Source organism: Monopterus albus, unplaced genomic scaffold (assembly GCF_001952655.1).
Source record: "Monopterus albus unplaced genomic scaffold, M_albus_1.0 scaffold12.1, whole genome shotgun sequence".
Lineage (NCBI taxonomy): Eukaryota > Metazoa > Chordata > Actinopteri > Synbranchiformes > Synbranchidae > Monopterus > Monopterus albus.
Window position 1 is genome coordinate 3,387,147 of NW_018127892.1, and position 13,232 is coordinate 3,400,378.

At 40.2% G+C, this 13,232-nt stretch overlaps 2 protein-coding genes across 2 annotated transcripts in view; one reads left to right on the plus strand and one right to left on the minus strand.

The window, feature by feature from the left end:
- Positions 1–2,330, minus strand: part of kctd9a (potassium channel tetramerization domain containing 9a) — a 5,309-nt gene extending 2,979 nt beyond the window's left edge. Inside the window, exons 1-9 of the mRNA XM_020590718.1 lie at positions 2,161–2,330; positions 1,723–1,844; positions 1,589–1,632; positions 1,404–1,500; positions 1,227–1,285; positions 993–1,121; positions 535–602; positions 339–434; positions 102–251 (exon numbers count right to left, since the gene is read on the minus strand). Of these exons, the coding sequence (XP_020446374.1) occupies positions 102–251; positions 339–434; positions 535–602; positions 993–1,121; positions 1,227–1,285; positions 1,404–1,500; positions 1,589–1,632; positions 1,723–1,844; positions 2,161–2,208 (813 nt within the window). The 5' untranslated portion in view covers positions 2,209–2,330. The remainder of the gene's footprint in view (positions 1–101; positions 252–338; positions 435–534; positions 603–992; positions 1,122–1,226; positions 1,286–1,403; positions 1,501–1,588; positions 1,633–1,722; positions 1,845–2,160) is intronic.
- A 402-nt stretch (positions 2,331–2,732) lies between these two features.
- Positions 2,733–4,066, plus strand: ankrd39 (ankyrin repeat domain 39). The gene is made up of 4 exons (XM_020590533.1): positions 2,733–3,063; positions 3,259–3,362; positions 3,460–3,663; positions 3,751–4,066. Exons 1-4 carry the CDS (start codon positions 2,970–2,972, stop codon positions 3,895–3,897), a joined length of 549 nt encoding a protein of 182 aa, XP_020446189.1. The 5' UTR covers positions 2,733–2,969; the 3' UTR covers positions 3,898–4,066.
- The last annotated feature ends 9,166 nt before the right edge of the window (positions 4,067–13,232 follow it).

Below are 13,232 nucleotides of genomic sequence, written 5' to 3' on the forward strand. Positions count from 1 at the left end.
ACTCAGACAAAGAGAATGTTCACTTCCCCACAGTGGGAAACATCTGAGTGCATTCTGCTGATTCTGTATGTGCACATGAATCATTTAGTGTGGAAACTTACATCCAGGTTGGCTCCAGAAAGATCAGCCCGCTCCAGGTTGGAACAGCACAGGTTGGCATGTGTCAGATTGCAGCGGCTAAGATTAGCCATTTTAAAATTGATGTAGCGCAGATCAAGCCGGGACAGATCGGCACCACTGAAATTAAGTCCCTAATAACAGTAAAAGTAATAGTGTCAAATATTAACTTGATGTGGTGAAATGATGGGGTAAACTGAAACATTTTCAGGCAGCTGCACCTGACAGCGGAGCTCAGACTTGGTGGGTGTTGCCAGAAGGAAACGAACAAACTCCTTGCGGGAAATAGGAGAGTGGTCATCAGGTGGCTGTGAATTCTGTTTTGAAAATAAGCATATGGCAAGTCAGCATACACTGAAAGATGTAATTAATGATATGATCAAATGTAAACCACATCCCTTCCACCCTTTATTTTACCTTGATTGCTCCTTCCAGCTGTTCAGCAAGCTGCTCAATTCCAAAGAACCGTGCCTCCTCAAGGACACCTGGAAGGCATTTGGGACAATCCGAACTTAGCTTCAATTTTTAATCAGGAAACTTTAATTAATGACCCTATTCAAACTGATTCAGGTGCTCGGGCTTCCTCCCGCAGTCCAAAGACATGCAGCTTAGGGTGATTGGAGACTCTAAACTGCCCCAGGAGTGAGTGTATCTAGGCACGAGGGTGTCACATCAGTGACTTCTGTGCCAGTCCCAAACCCGGATAAATGAAGAGAGTTGCGTCAGGAAGGGCACCCGGTGTAAAAACATGCCAAAGTTAATCATGCGAATTGGATTCGCAGTGGCGATTCCTAACAGGAACAGCCGAAAGTAGAGTAGTTGACTCAAACTGATTCAGGTGGACTGCTTGATATAGGATTCATCACAAAGCTTACCTCGTATATTTATGCCTTCATTGATAATGAGCTGACCATGTCTCAAGTAGTTGAGAATTGGCTCAAAGTATTCAGGGCTGCGGTCGATCAGATAGGCCCCATGCTCATCCTGCTTGTTGCCCCACTCGTCTGGAACAAACACACAGGTTGACAAAACCCATTCAAAAAGAAGGGTCCTATAAAACTAATGACATGCCTCCTCATTGGCTCATCCACTCTGTAGCCATAACCTACCTTTCTCTCGAAACATGTGAGCAAGCATACTATCTGGTTCCTTGCTGACCAAGGTGCTCCTGAAAAAAGAATTTTAAAAAACAGCAGCAGACAAAAACAAACATGAATATACAACGCATAAAGATGTGAAGTCTTTTGTAAAGTGTGTATTGAACCCAGCATTAAAAGCACTGCTACCTGGTGGTAGTGAAGAGACGTCCACCAATATTAAGGGTCAGCCAATCCGTGTGTGCTCCATGCAAACCAGATGTAACTTTGGCTTCACTTTGAGGATCTGTGATATTAAAAAGTGGCTTTAAACATGTGCATACTTTAGGTTACAGTGGGGAAGAGACTCCTGCTGGAGACCTGACAGCACTCACCAATAAACGGATCTCCTTCTGACACAAAAAGCACGTCGTCATCTCTGTTAGAAGCACAAACAGACAGACAAGACACACAATGAGATGACAGGCTCATAATTATTTAGGAACATATTATTAAAGTGTGATCTTACCTTATAAGGGTAATGTCGTCTATAAGACCACCCTTTCCATTGTATAAACAAGAGGCTCTGATTCCTAGCTTATTGCTTGCTACTGAGAGTAAGTCAGACAAGGTCCCATACACCGCTACAACCTAAAAAAAAAAAGATTTCAAAACCAGAGGGTTGGTGAGGATTTAAGTCTGAAACTAACAGGGTCGTTCCTGTCTAATACAAGGTTAATGAGTCACATTGAAATAGTCGCTGAAATAACAGTTACGTTCAGAAAATGCCACGAAGGCTAACGTTCACCTTCACTTCATGTGACTATAATAACGTACAATATAATCACGGTGTAAGTTTAGCGTCAGCTGCTATAAACAAAAACGTAGTTAACGTTGTACTCAGTGGAAAAAGCCAGTCATTCTGCGGCCCAACCTCCCACAACAAACAGCCTGAGATATTACCCACCTTGCCATTTTTAGATTTCCCGTTAACAAATAATGTAACTCTTCTCATTCTTTATGTGCTTTGGTTAAAATACTTTGTTATAATTTCAACAAAAACCTAGATTTTACCAGCTACCTACTAATCGACTCTAGTTGGCTAGCTAGCTACGTCAGACAATAACACGAGATATAAGATGCATTCACTCGCTATTGGAAAAATCTGTTCATTATACCTGAGCTATTACATAGTTATACAATTATATTTATAAAGATGCTTTCAATCGCTATTGGAAAAATCTGATCATTATACCTGAGGTATTACATAGTTATACAATTATATTTATTATCACTAAATTCTAAACATATAACGCACACAATTAAATGGAACCGAAAATTATTTATTCATATCAGCCATTGGCAACTAATTTTTATGTCGCCACAGCTCAAAATTATCATCCGCAGCTCGTCTTCCCAAATAAAGTTGTAATGAAAAACCGAGCATTTCAGAGAGTACATGAAGGGTGCATTCTGACTGCAGGGCCTGCGATTGGTCGGAGTGGGTCACGTAGACACGCTGACGCTGACTTCGTGCGTCATGTGGTTCCAGGTGTTTTCGTTTAGTATACTAAGAATCCGTATCTGGTTTTTAATATAACATATTTCTTGTCATTAGGTTAAACAGTCATTGGTTTGGTAACTTTATTTTGGTGCGCTTGTGTTTAGAAGTGAATCCTGTTGTTGGCGGTAATGGACCACAATGCTGTGGACCAGTAGATAAACACGGAACGCAAATGCGGCATATTGTTGAATTGCATTGTTCCAGCTAGTACAATGTCGTCTGATAGCAACCATTGCTCGTGTTGCTCCCATCCAGTCTCATCTCCTAGTGTTTACCAGACGTTGAATGAAATGGATTTTGAACGAGGTTTGCATTCATGAGTCAGCCATGCAGTGGCAGAGTTAAACCATGGAGCTAAGTTACAATAGGAAAGAAGAGGCCTCTTCCAAACTAAAAGTGTTGCATATTTCCCCTTTCATTTAATGACTTGGCCTAATTATTATTTTCATGTCTGATTTGAGTGATCTGTCATTGAAGTATGAGTGCCATTCTTCTCTGCAGGTATCTGGTCTGCTGCAATGGATGGGGACTTGGAGAGGGTCAAGTCCTTGGTCGAGAAGGGCACAGACCCTAACCTGAGAGACTCATCTGGATACGCTGCTCTGGTGAGGCTGCTGTAAAGATGTTTGGTTCTAAGTGCTGTATTGTGCTCAGTTTAAATTCCTGCGTCATTTTTATGAGCTTTTGTATGGTTTGTGTCAGCACTATGCAAGTCGCAGTGGTCACCTTGCTGTATGCAAGTTTCTTCTTGAGAATGGGGCCTGTGCATCCCCTCAGACACCAGGAGGTGCCACACCACTCCATCGCTCAGCATACTGCGGCCATGTGGATGTGGTTAGACTCCTTCTGCACCACAGGGCAGATCCAATATTCTGTGATGATGATGGTGCATCCCCTTTACATAAGGTACAAAGATGCCCGCATAAATATAATCAAACAATTTCAAAGAAACAGTTTGATAATCATTATACTTTCTGTTAAAATCTTGAGCAGGCTGCAGAAATGGGTCATGAAAAGGTGTGTCAGCTGCTTCTTGAGCTCTGTCCAGCACTCTGCAACCAGGTGAACAAGAGGCTACAGCTGCCCTATCAGCTGGCACGGCAGGGGGATCTGCAGGAGCTCTTAAAACCACCTCGGTGATGACAGACACACTGCATCTGGGGCATAATAAGTCTCTAAGATCAGACAAATAGTAGAAGCTCAAAACATAAGTCATAAGTGTTTTGACCTAGACTTACTATATTTGGCATCTTCTGTCTCAACTGAACATCAACAAAGACCCACTGAATAAATAACAAGGTGAACACAACATTTTTCTAGCTTCATACTATAAATATCATCATGATTTTGATTTCTGTTTTAGTGTTTGTGTAATAATTACAGCTTCTAAGATAAAGAAACCTCTAAAACCTGCCAAACACCAGTGTCTGTTACTGCAGCTCAAAGTGGGAATTTGTTAATGTGATGATTTCACTATGGAATTAGCTTGACATGAGGATTTCTGTTTCATACAAGTTAGACAGGCAGGTGGGGTGGAGGTGTCGCTAACACAATAAGCAAAGGGCACTGACAGTGAACCTGAGCGGGATCAATAGATAATGTGTCTGAGGGTTCAGATTATACAGGATCCTCCTTTGATGAGTAATGCTTTAGTAGTTTTAGTTAGCTAGCCAGTGTAAATCTGTATATAGTTAGTTTGCCTGTTATAGGGGTACTTCAGTAAAAGGCACATGCATTGTGGGGCAACTGTGGTTCATGTGGGGCGACCGTGGCCGTCTCCCAACCGGAGGTTTGGAGGTTTGAATCACGGTGCCCGCAGTCCACATGTCAAAGTGTCCTTGAGCAACACACTGAAGTTACCCCCAATGGTTAGAGCCATCAGTTGAGTTGGCGCCACAGATGGCTTCCTCAGTTCTGTACCAGAAGCAAATTATTTGTGTGTGTAACATACTTGGCCAAATAAAGGTTATTATTATTTTTAGTATTACTCCCATTTACCCTTTTAAGTAGTGAGGTGTCACTGGAATCGAATTGACCACAAACATTTTTGGAAAACCCAAGTTTTTTTTTTTCTTAAATTGTTTGAGTCATACAGACACCAGACAATGGGAATGTGAAGTCAGCCTCAGCAGAACACAAGGTTAAAAATTACTGCACCTAAACTCACCATATGCAGAATTAGATATCATTTTAGAAAGCAGCAGACACAAAATTGCTATTAGAATAAATTGAAAGACAGTAAAGACCTGAAAATACCTCAATAATTGCAACAATTTGAGTCAGAAAAGAGCATCTTGCAAAGTCCTTGGAAGTGGTTTAGGTATGTCTAGTCGCAGCTACTTGGTCATCACATATTGAATATATGCAGTGCACAGCAAATACCGGGCTTTTTAAACCTCTGGCAGCAGGGGGTGCTATCGGCCTACAAACAGCATTTGCTGTCCTCTAGTACACCATGTAGATTAGCTGGCAGCCTACACACAGTGACCTCATTCCATCCTCCTAACACCCTGTTGAAAAGCTAAATAGAGTAACTGTTAGCAAGAGAGGAAAGCGTCAGTGTAGCTGTTACAGCTGGTAGTAAAGCATCATGGATGGACGCCACTGTTTAGCCAGATTATGGGTTATTTGCTATCATGTTTTTCTGAACTGCTGGTAATTCTAGCTATTTTGGACACATTGGTCAATTTGATATGGCCTTGAGGAACCCTAATGCTCAGTCTACATACTTTGCTAGTAATATGTCTCCACAACTTCATTTATGGTCTTTATATTTTTTGGCAAAATAATGACTTCAAACTGCACAGCTGTCCAACTTGGAAACTATGACTCTTAATTTGCTAAGAAGTGTTTACCTGTGTTTTTTGATGACCTTTTGTGGATCACTGTGACCTGTAATAGGAAAATTAAACATCTTCTTTTAGCAGTTATTAAGTTTTGTCATGCCACTCTCACTGAGATGGCTTATCCTTTTTTTAGGTTATCAAAGGCAGGACACTTTACTGAGTACTTTTTTAATTCCATATTTATATGCAAAGGAAACAAAGGATGGAAGCTTGGGGCTGAATAAAGGAAGTTTATATTTCCATATCTAGTGAAACAGATGGAAATGCTTACAACTATTGTCTCACATACTTCTTCAAAGCATGTTCAATAAGTAACACATGCACATACAAGAGGCAGATATCTTTTCCTCTCTGCCTCCAACAGATGTGCAGAGTGGCACTGCACCTTCTTGTGCGCTCCTGTAGTCCACACAAATGCTAGCTCTCGCTGCAGTCTGAGGACTTTCATTGGGTCCACTGGTGGGTGGTGTTTCCAAACTACCTTCAAACCACATCCAGTGCCGTGACTGGAGGGATGCCAGGCCACATCTGGAGTTCATTGCAGCTGACGCCACACAGCACAACGAGATGGGGTGTCGGAGGTAGGAGGAGTGGAATGGGAGTATTTTAGCTTGGTGAGCTAAGTCTAGAGAGCTGTTTACACTCCCTGACATGTTCCTCTTTCTGCATAGCTGAGGGTCTGTTACCAGAATCACCTGACTTGAGTGCCACACGTCAGTAATAGAGTTTTACTCAACCCTTTTGTCACTGATCACAGACCATATCTCTATATGTTTTCTAAATGGTCCAACAAACAAAATTCACATTATGCTATTTGAACCAAACCAGTAATTTGCCTGGCACTAGGAGTCACACCCACCCACTGATTGTTCCTTTGCCAGGTTCTGTGTAGCATAATCAGAGTTGATGTTTCAGATTTGCTAGCAGCGAGATAATGGAAACCCTCTGTGCCACTCAATAAAACCGAAGGAATGTTGAAGGGCCTCACTTGTTTTTGATAATTTTTTCATGAGCTGGTTTGAATTTGACTGCTGCTTTGTCCTTTTGTGAGGAAACAATCAGAAACTGGTCTGTGGTGGTACAAAATCAGCAGCTTTATCGCCCACCTTCTTTCATAAGTTTCTTCAGCACAAGTTGCAACGAGCTAAGGATCTAGAAGCTTTCTCGTAAGTTGGGGAAGACTCCACAGCATCAGACATTTGGATTACAGCTCTGTTTGAATGAGATTTATTTGGAAAGCAATGAAACTTCCTGGCCCTTGAAACCACTTCCACCATAATGAGCCCAAGTTAAACCAGGGGTCTATGCTATTTTCCTCAGGAATAGAAGGTGGTCTGTGTGCCATCTTGCATGGAGGATTTACAGTCAGTGCTTGGGACTTAATTTTAAACAGTACTTTAGCCTGAGAGAGGATGGTGAAAACAGTTTGTCCTCTGTATATTTCTCCAGTTTGAGAGTTATGTTTAAAGTGTAAAATTAGTTGTTTTTGTGCCTAGCAAGTAGTTCAACACTACAGTAAATATGCAAATGACCCTTGTAGCCCATTGAGCCATGTTAATTGCCTTTGTTTCAATGATATGTGGATGCTTGTTATCACAGATAAAAGGGTAGTCTGGTTCGTATCTTTCCTGCATCTACCTTCACAGTGCCACTCTCTGGCCCCCCAGTTGCCCTGGCAGAGCCGGACCTTTCTGAGTTATCCTGTAGTAATCAGGTAAATAGCTGACAGATGGGTGCACATTAAGAAGTAGAGTGCCAGATTCTGGCATGGATGACTGCCCCCACATTATCTCATCTGCATCAGGGAAGTACAGTAGGAGTGTGGGTGTTGCATGGGACGACACATGTAATCAAATCTACAGGAGCTGCTCCTACGAGATACTGCATAATCCAGTTGATGTCCACTCCCACTTCAAAGCAGCATGTTGTCTGCTGGTTGAAGTGATGTTGCAGATCTTAGGCTCCCACTCTCCAGGTCAGCTGGTGATGAAAGCCATGAGTCCAGAGGGCTGCACCTCAGCTTATCCAGGCCAATCAGCGCTGTGAGTGTTGTAAATGTCAGGCTGATCAGTTGTATGACCATGTGATAAATGGTTTTGTATGTGTAATCATTACATTTGTTAATTTTGTTTACTCTGATTAGAAAGGCATTTTATTTCAACCACATTATATGTAGGTCTTCCAGTCATTTTAATGTCGGCTACGGAAGGAATGTAAATGGAGTCTGGGTTCTTGCAGCTACACTTGGACTAAAATGCAATTAACATATCTGGACAATGTCAAAATGTCCATATTGGCGACCACAATTATGAAAGAATTTTCCCAGGAACAGGTAGTAATTTTTGTGTATTGTGGATATATTTGAGGGGGGACATTTATTTTCCTAGATGTTTTTTTTAGACTGGTGGATGGTAAAGTTTCTTTTTATTGATTATGGAGATGTAATCTTCTCAAAAGCACAGCTAGAAAAACATCCTATAAGCTTTACCATATGAGTCAGAGGACAATTAATGAAGCTTTTAGGATCATATATCTATTTCCCATCATACCAGACTGTTGTTACAAATCATGTATCATATGTCAAATCTGCATAATTGCTCTGCAAATCTACTACATACTGTATATGCTCCAAGACGTGTGTGCTTTTCCAGCATATATGTGCACACGTTTAGTTGTCCTCCCCAGCTGCACAGACTTCAGAACTCAGACTGCTGTTCATAGTACTCAGATTGTTTACTTAAGTAAAGGTAGTTTTACCACAGTATAAAAGTACTCGGTTACAAGTAAAAGTCTTTCATTCAAATGTTACTTAGGTAAAAGTACAAAAGTATTAACATCACAGTGCTAAAAAGGAAAAATATCCCTACTCATTATGCACAATAGCACATTTGACATTAATGTATATCATATTATTTGATTATAATTACCAATGCATTATTGTGTACATCACATTTAATGTTTTAGTTGGTAAAGGGGGAGCTAGTTTTAACCATCTTATATGTCTATAAATTGAATTACTGCTCGGTGGCTTATGAAGTTTCCACTGGAGATCAGTAATGTCTTATGATTATACTGTATTTTATTTTATTAATCTGATTCTGAGAAGTACTTGTAACTAAAGCTATAAAATAAGTGTAATGAAATAAAAAGTGAAATATTTGCCTCTAAAATGCAGTGAAGTAGGACAAAATGAAAATACTCAAGAACAGACACCTCAAAATTGTACTTAAGTACAGCAAAGGATTTGAATCTTCATGGCTGATGAAGTAAAATGAAAGAATAAAAAAATAATATAGATCTTAAAAAAACAAAACTAGTTATGCTTTATGAGTCCAATATTTCATTGATATGGTCGGACAGACTGAATGGGATGGGAATATGATTCCTCATTGCATTCAGACATTAGACGAGCAGAACAAAATAACTGGTGGTATTTATTCACAGCTAAAACAATAGAGCTTGCACCTCGCTCATTAAGAACTGCCCTGCAGTACTGTACTGCTGCTGCACGTGTAATTGAACAAGATGGTTACATTGATGAACTAAGACTCACAGAGGCATGACGCCCCTCTGTCAGCAGGTGCCTGGCACACACTAGCCCATTCATATGCGCATTCCTGTCTCTCTACTTGTAGCCCAGCAGGTTCCTCCCAGGCCACTCAGGACAGGGGCTGGCGCACACAATGGGTCTTCAATCTGCCTCAGACAACAGCCAGCATAAAGGCCCGGAAAGCCACAACAGTGTTATGTCAAAGAGGAGGCTGGGGGTAGTGAGCAGAGCTTGGGGGGCCCAGTGTAGAACAGGGGCACTGCTGATGGATTGATGAGGGCCGGGCTCAGGCAATGTAGTGGAAGGCCTGTCTGAGGTTTTTGTGCATAAAGGAGGATATTTGTACTTGCCTAGTAACAATGGAATGCAAACACAGAAAGCGAGGACAACAAAACACCACTTTAGGGCGATGAAGAAGCTGCAAGGGAAATCATCATGCAAAGCATCCCTGGAGCAGATATTGTTCACTCTGGGGATTGCATGACTGTTTGTTCTCATGCTGATGTGTGGCTTAGCCTGCCTTCAGTTTGCTTTTGCATAAGGTATTCCTGGCTTTGACAGTGTCCGGCACATTTCCTTACGCTGAAAGGAAGTGAGGAGTGATCAGAAATGCCCCACCTCATCTTTAAAGCAGACTGTGTTTAGAAGAAGCTTTTGTCTGTCGCATCTAGGCAAAGGTTCAACTGCCTTTACGGCCCACACAGTCCAGGCCCTATCTCAGATAATAATGACTAATTTACATTATTTGTCTCGTTGTAGACAACCTGTGAACACATTTACCTTTTTTTTTACAGATAAAAAATAATCACATTGTGTAATTTTAAATAAAAATCACAAGCCTTCATTTTATAGCCTTTCATTTAAGTCCTGTTGGTTAGCTCTTTCTGTAATTCTTGAGCTACCATGGGATATACACATCACAGGGGTAAATTAACGATTAATAATTGACTCTCTTTCAGATTACCCCCAGATTATTGAAGCTTTCATTATCTTAATGAGTTAGTACTGAAATATAGACTATAAGTCTTACCTTTGTTGCTATAGACCACTGAAGATCATCTTTTATTGGTCTGCAAGTGCTTTTCAAAATTGTTTTTTGTCCCATTTGTTTTGCACAAATTTTCCCTTTTAGCTATATTACTCACCTCCTGTCATCAAAGGATAATAAGCGACCAAATGAATGAATAATCATCATTTGTAATAAATTCTGAGAAGACTTTCATGTACTGTGTAGATGTTTTAAAGATAAAATGAACAACTTGATGCTTCTCAGCTGTTTATCAGTGACACAGTACAAACAGAAATATTTATAAAATGTCTGGTTTCAAACCACTGTTGCATCAAAGATTGTATCAGCCATGCTTTGATGCTCTGGAATCAGGATGTGGATGACTTCAGCATGTGCATGGTTAACTCACTGTTAGTTACACCAATAAATATGTTTGGTTTTTCTCTGGTATGTATGCAGTCATCAGATTCACACTCCATCTGTTTCTTACTGTAGTTAAGCTGCACTCTTTGAAGTTGTTACTTAAGTGCATTTGACAAAAAGGCAGATTCAAAATGTTCAAAATAAAATGAGATATACAGTACAACAATTTAAAGATATAACATTAAAGGACGAGTTTGACATTGGAAAATAGAATTACATGACAGGATTGGCACCACTGTTGTGTGTCCTAAATACGAAGCTGGAGCTATAAAACAGCTTACCATAAAGATGGCTAATGGGAAGAAATGACTAACCTGGTAATAAAATCCACCTACCAACACCTTTAAAGCTCACTTATACAGAAGTGTAAAAATGACACCTTGTAGTTTTCCTTTTGGTGGTGGTGGTGGGGTACTATGTGCTGTACTATTTGCTGGCCTTGTGCAACCACCATAACCTGTATATAAAGATGGACCATGTGACACCACTTCTTGTAACTGTGCAAGTGAAGCCAAAATATTACAGCTACAGGGACAGCCATCTTGCTTTTGTGACACAATTTGCAATCATATTCTGCATAATATTGACCAAAAGTGGAGTCACAGCATCAGACCTCCAATCAAATCTATCAAATCATCTGAAATACATCCCCTTTTATATTTTATATAGTAAAAACAAACAAAAAAACTTCTCACATGAATGACCATATAGATACAAACCAGTTATAGTATCAACCCAAAATAATATAAATCATCTTTGGGGAAAATTTGATTTTGATATGTCTTTTAAATTTTTTGTTTGGCTCAATTTAAATATTTTTTTTTTGTTTGGCTCATGCCCTGTCCGCCGACCCTGGTAGGCTAGTGGTTAAGGCGCAGCGCTCTCGCCGTGGCGCCCCGGGTTCAAATCAGGGTTGTGTCAGGAAGGGCATCCGGCGTAAAACACGTGCCAAATGTCAACATGCGAGTCGTCAGTGTGACAATTTGCTGTGGCGACCCCTAAATGGGAAAAGCCGAAAGTGACTTTCTTTCATGCCCTGTCCACTAACATGAAGGGGGTGGGGGTTATGACGTATACTGCAACCAGCCACCAGGGGGTGATTGACTTGTGGTGGCTTACAGACTAAGGAGCTGTCACATTGTCCATCTTTATATACAGTCTATGGAGTATCTGCCATTTGTCTGCATGGCAAAGTTAGTGTACAGACAAGAGAATACTATCAACATTCTCATCTAACGATCTCTCTAGTCTCTAAACTCTGGTGTACACCGGGCCCAAATGCATTGTTTGTGTTTTTGTATTCCCTGCTGTGACTCGATTTATAATCTAAAATTTGAATTTTGGGCCAATTGATTAAAGGATCAACACTAATCTGGGTAAGTCCAAGACGTTATACATTCTGTAACACCATGCCAAGATCCTCCTACTGGTAGGAGCTCAGTTTGGGGTTTGTAATAGCAATAAACATTTTGTTTGCTGTCTCAGTAAAGGGCAGTAGTCTACAGTACAAGTGCAGTAGAGGCAGGTATCTTTTTTTATAAGGCTCAGATTTTGTTTTTATTCATTTAGACATCCAATGCAGTTCTTTGAATCTACAGTAGAGCCAAGCAAATACTAAAGTTTCCTGAATTTCCCTAACATCTCTCAAGATTAACAATGTGTGGAAGATGAAACACTAACACGGGATGGAACCATAATCTGTTTTTTGTCATCTCATTCTTTAATTTAACAACCAAACTAGGTTTCATGTCTTCGCAGCTTCAGTCATCAATTATTTGTCAATTGTGAATCAAAGACCATACGAGTTCTTTAGAGTTCAACTATGTGTTTGTTCAGGCAGAGCAAACTTGAGTTTGTCAGCAGATACATTTTAAATTCTGATCCTCTTTGAAATGCTGCCTGAGCATATGATCTTCACACCAGCACAATAAAGTTATTTTATAGTCTTGAACAAAAAGTTGATAGAAGTGTTTATGTTCTGTCATAGTATTCATCTTGGTTATCTGATGTCCTACAGAGAAGACAGCTATCCCTCCTCAGATACCTATCAACTCAATAACATATGGTAGTCATACCAGGTCAGTCCATAAATGTCTCTTTGTACATTTGTCTTCTATCATCAGCCATCAGCTTGTGCTTCTTTAAAATTTAATTATTTATACTTTTTCATTTTTTTCAAAAGTGTAGGCTAGTAAAGGTAAAATGTCTTTGTAAAATGCAAGAAACATTTATCTTCTTGTTCTTTTATGTTTACATGGGTCTTTTCTCAAGGATAATAATGTCCTTCCAAAATACAAGTGGTGTTCCATAAAAATGAAACCTGTCTCCTACTTCTGTTATAATGTTTCACATTTAGGCCTATTGATATTTGTTATGTGTTAACATGAATAGTTGTTACGGTGTTTTTGTTCTAAGCACGTCTGAGTTTGTGGTGAGTTTGTGTATTTTTTTTTTTATCCACTAGGCCTATTGTGTTGAAATGTAATACTGGAGTACTGTAATGATTTGCTGTCAGTGTATTTGTGTGTTGTGCGGTTCTCAAATCCCGCAATGCAAAGATCGTGGTGCGGAGAGGTTGTGGATGTGCTGGAGATGCTGTGGATGGCAGGGGGAGCCAGGTTTCTACCACACCGGACAGACATGCAAT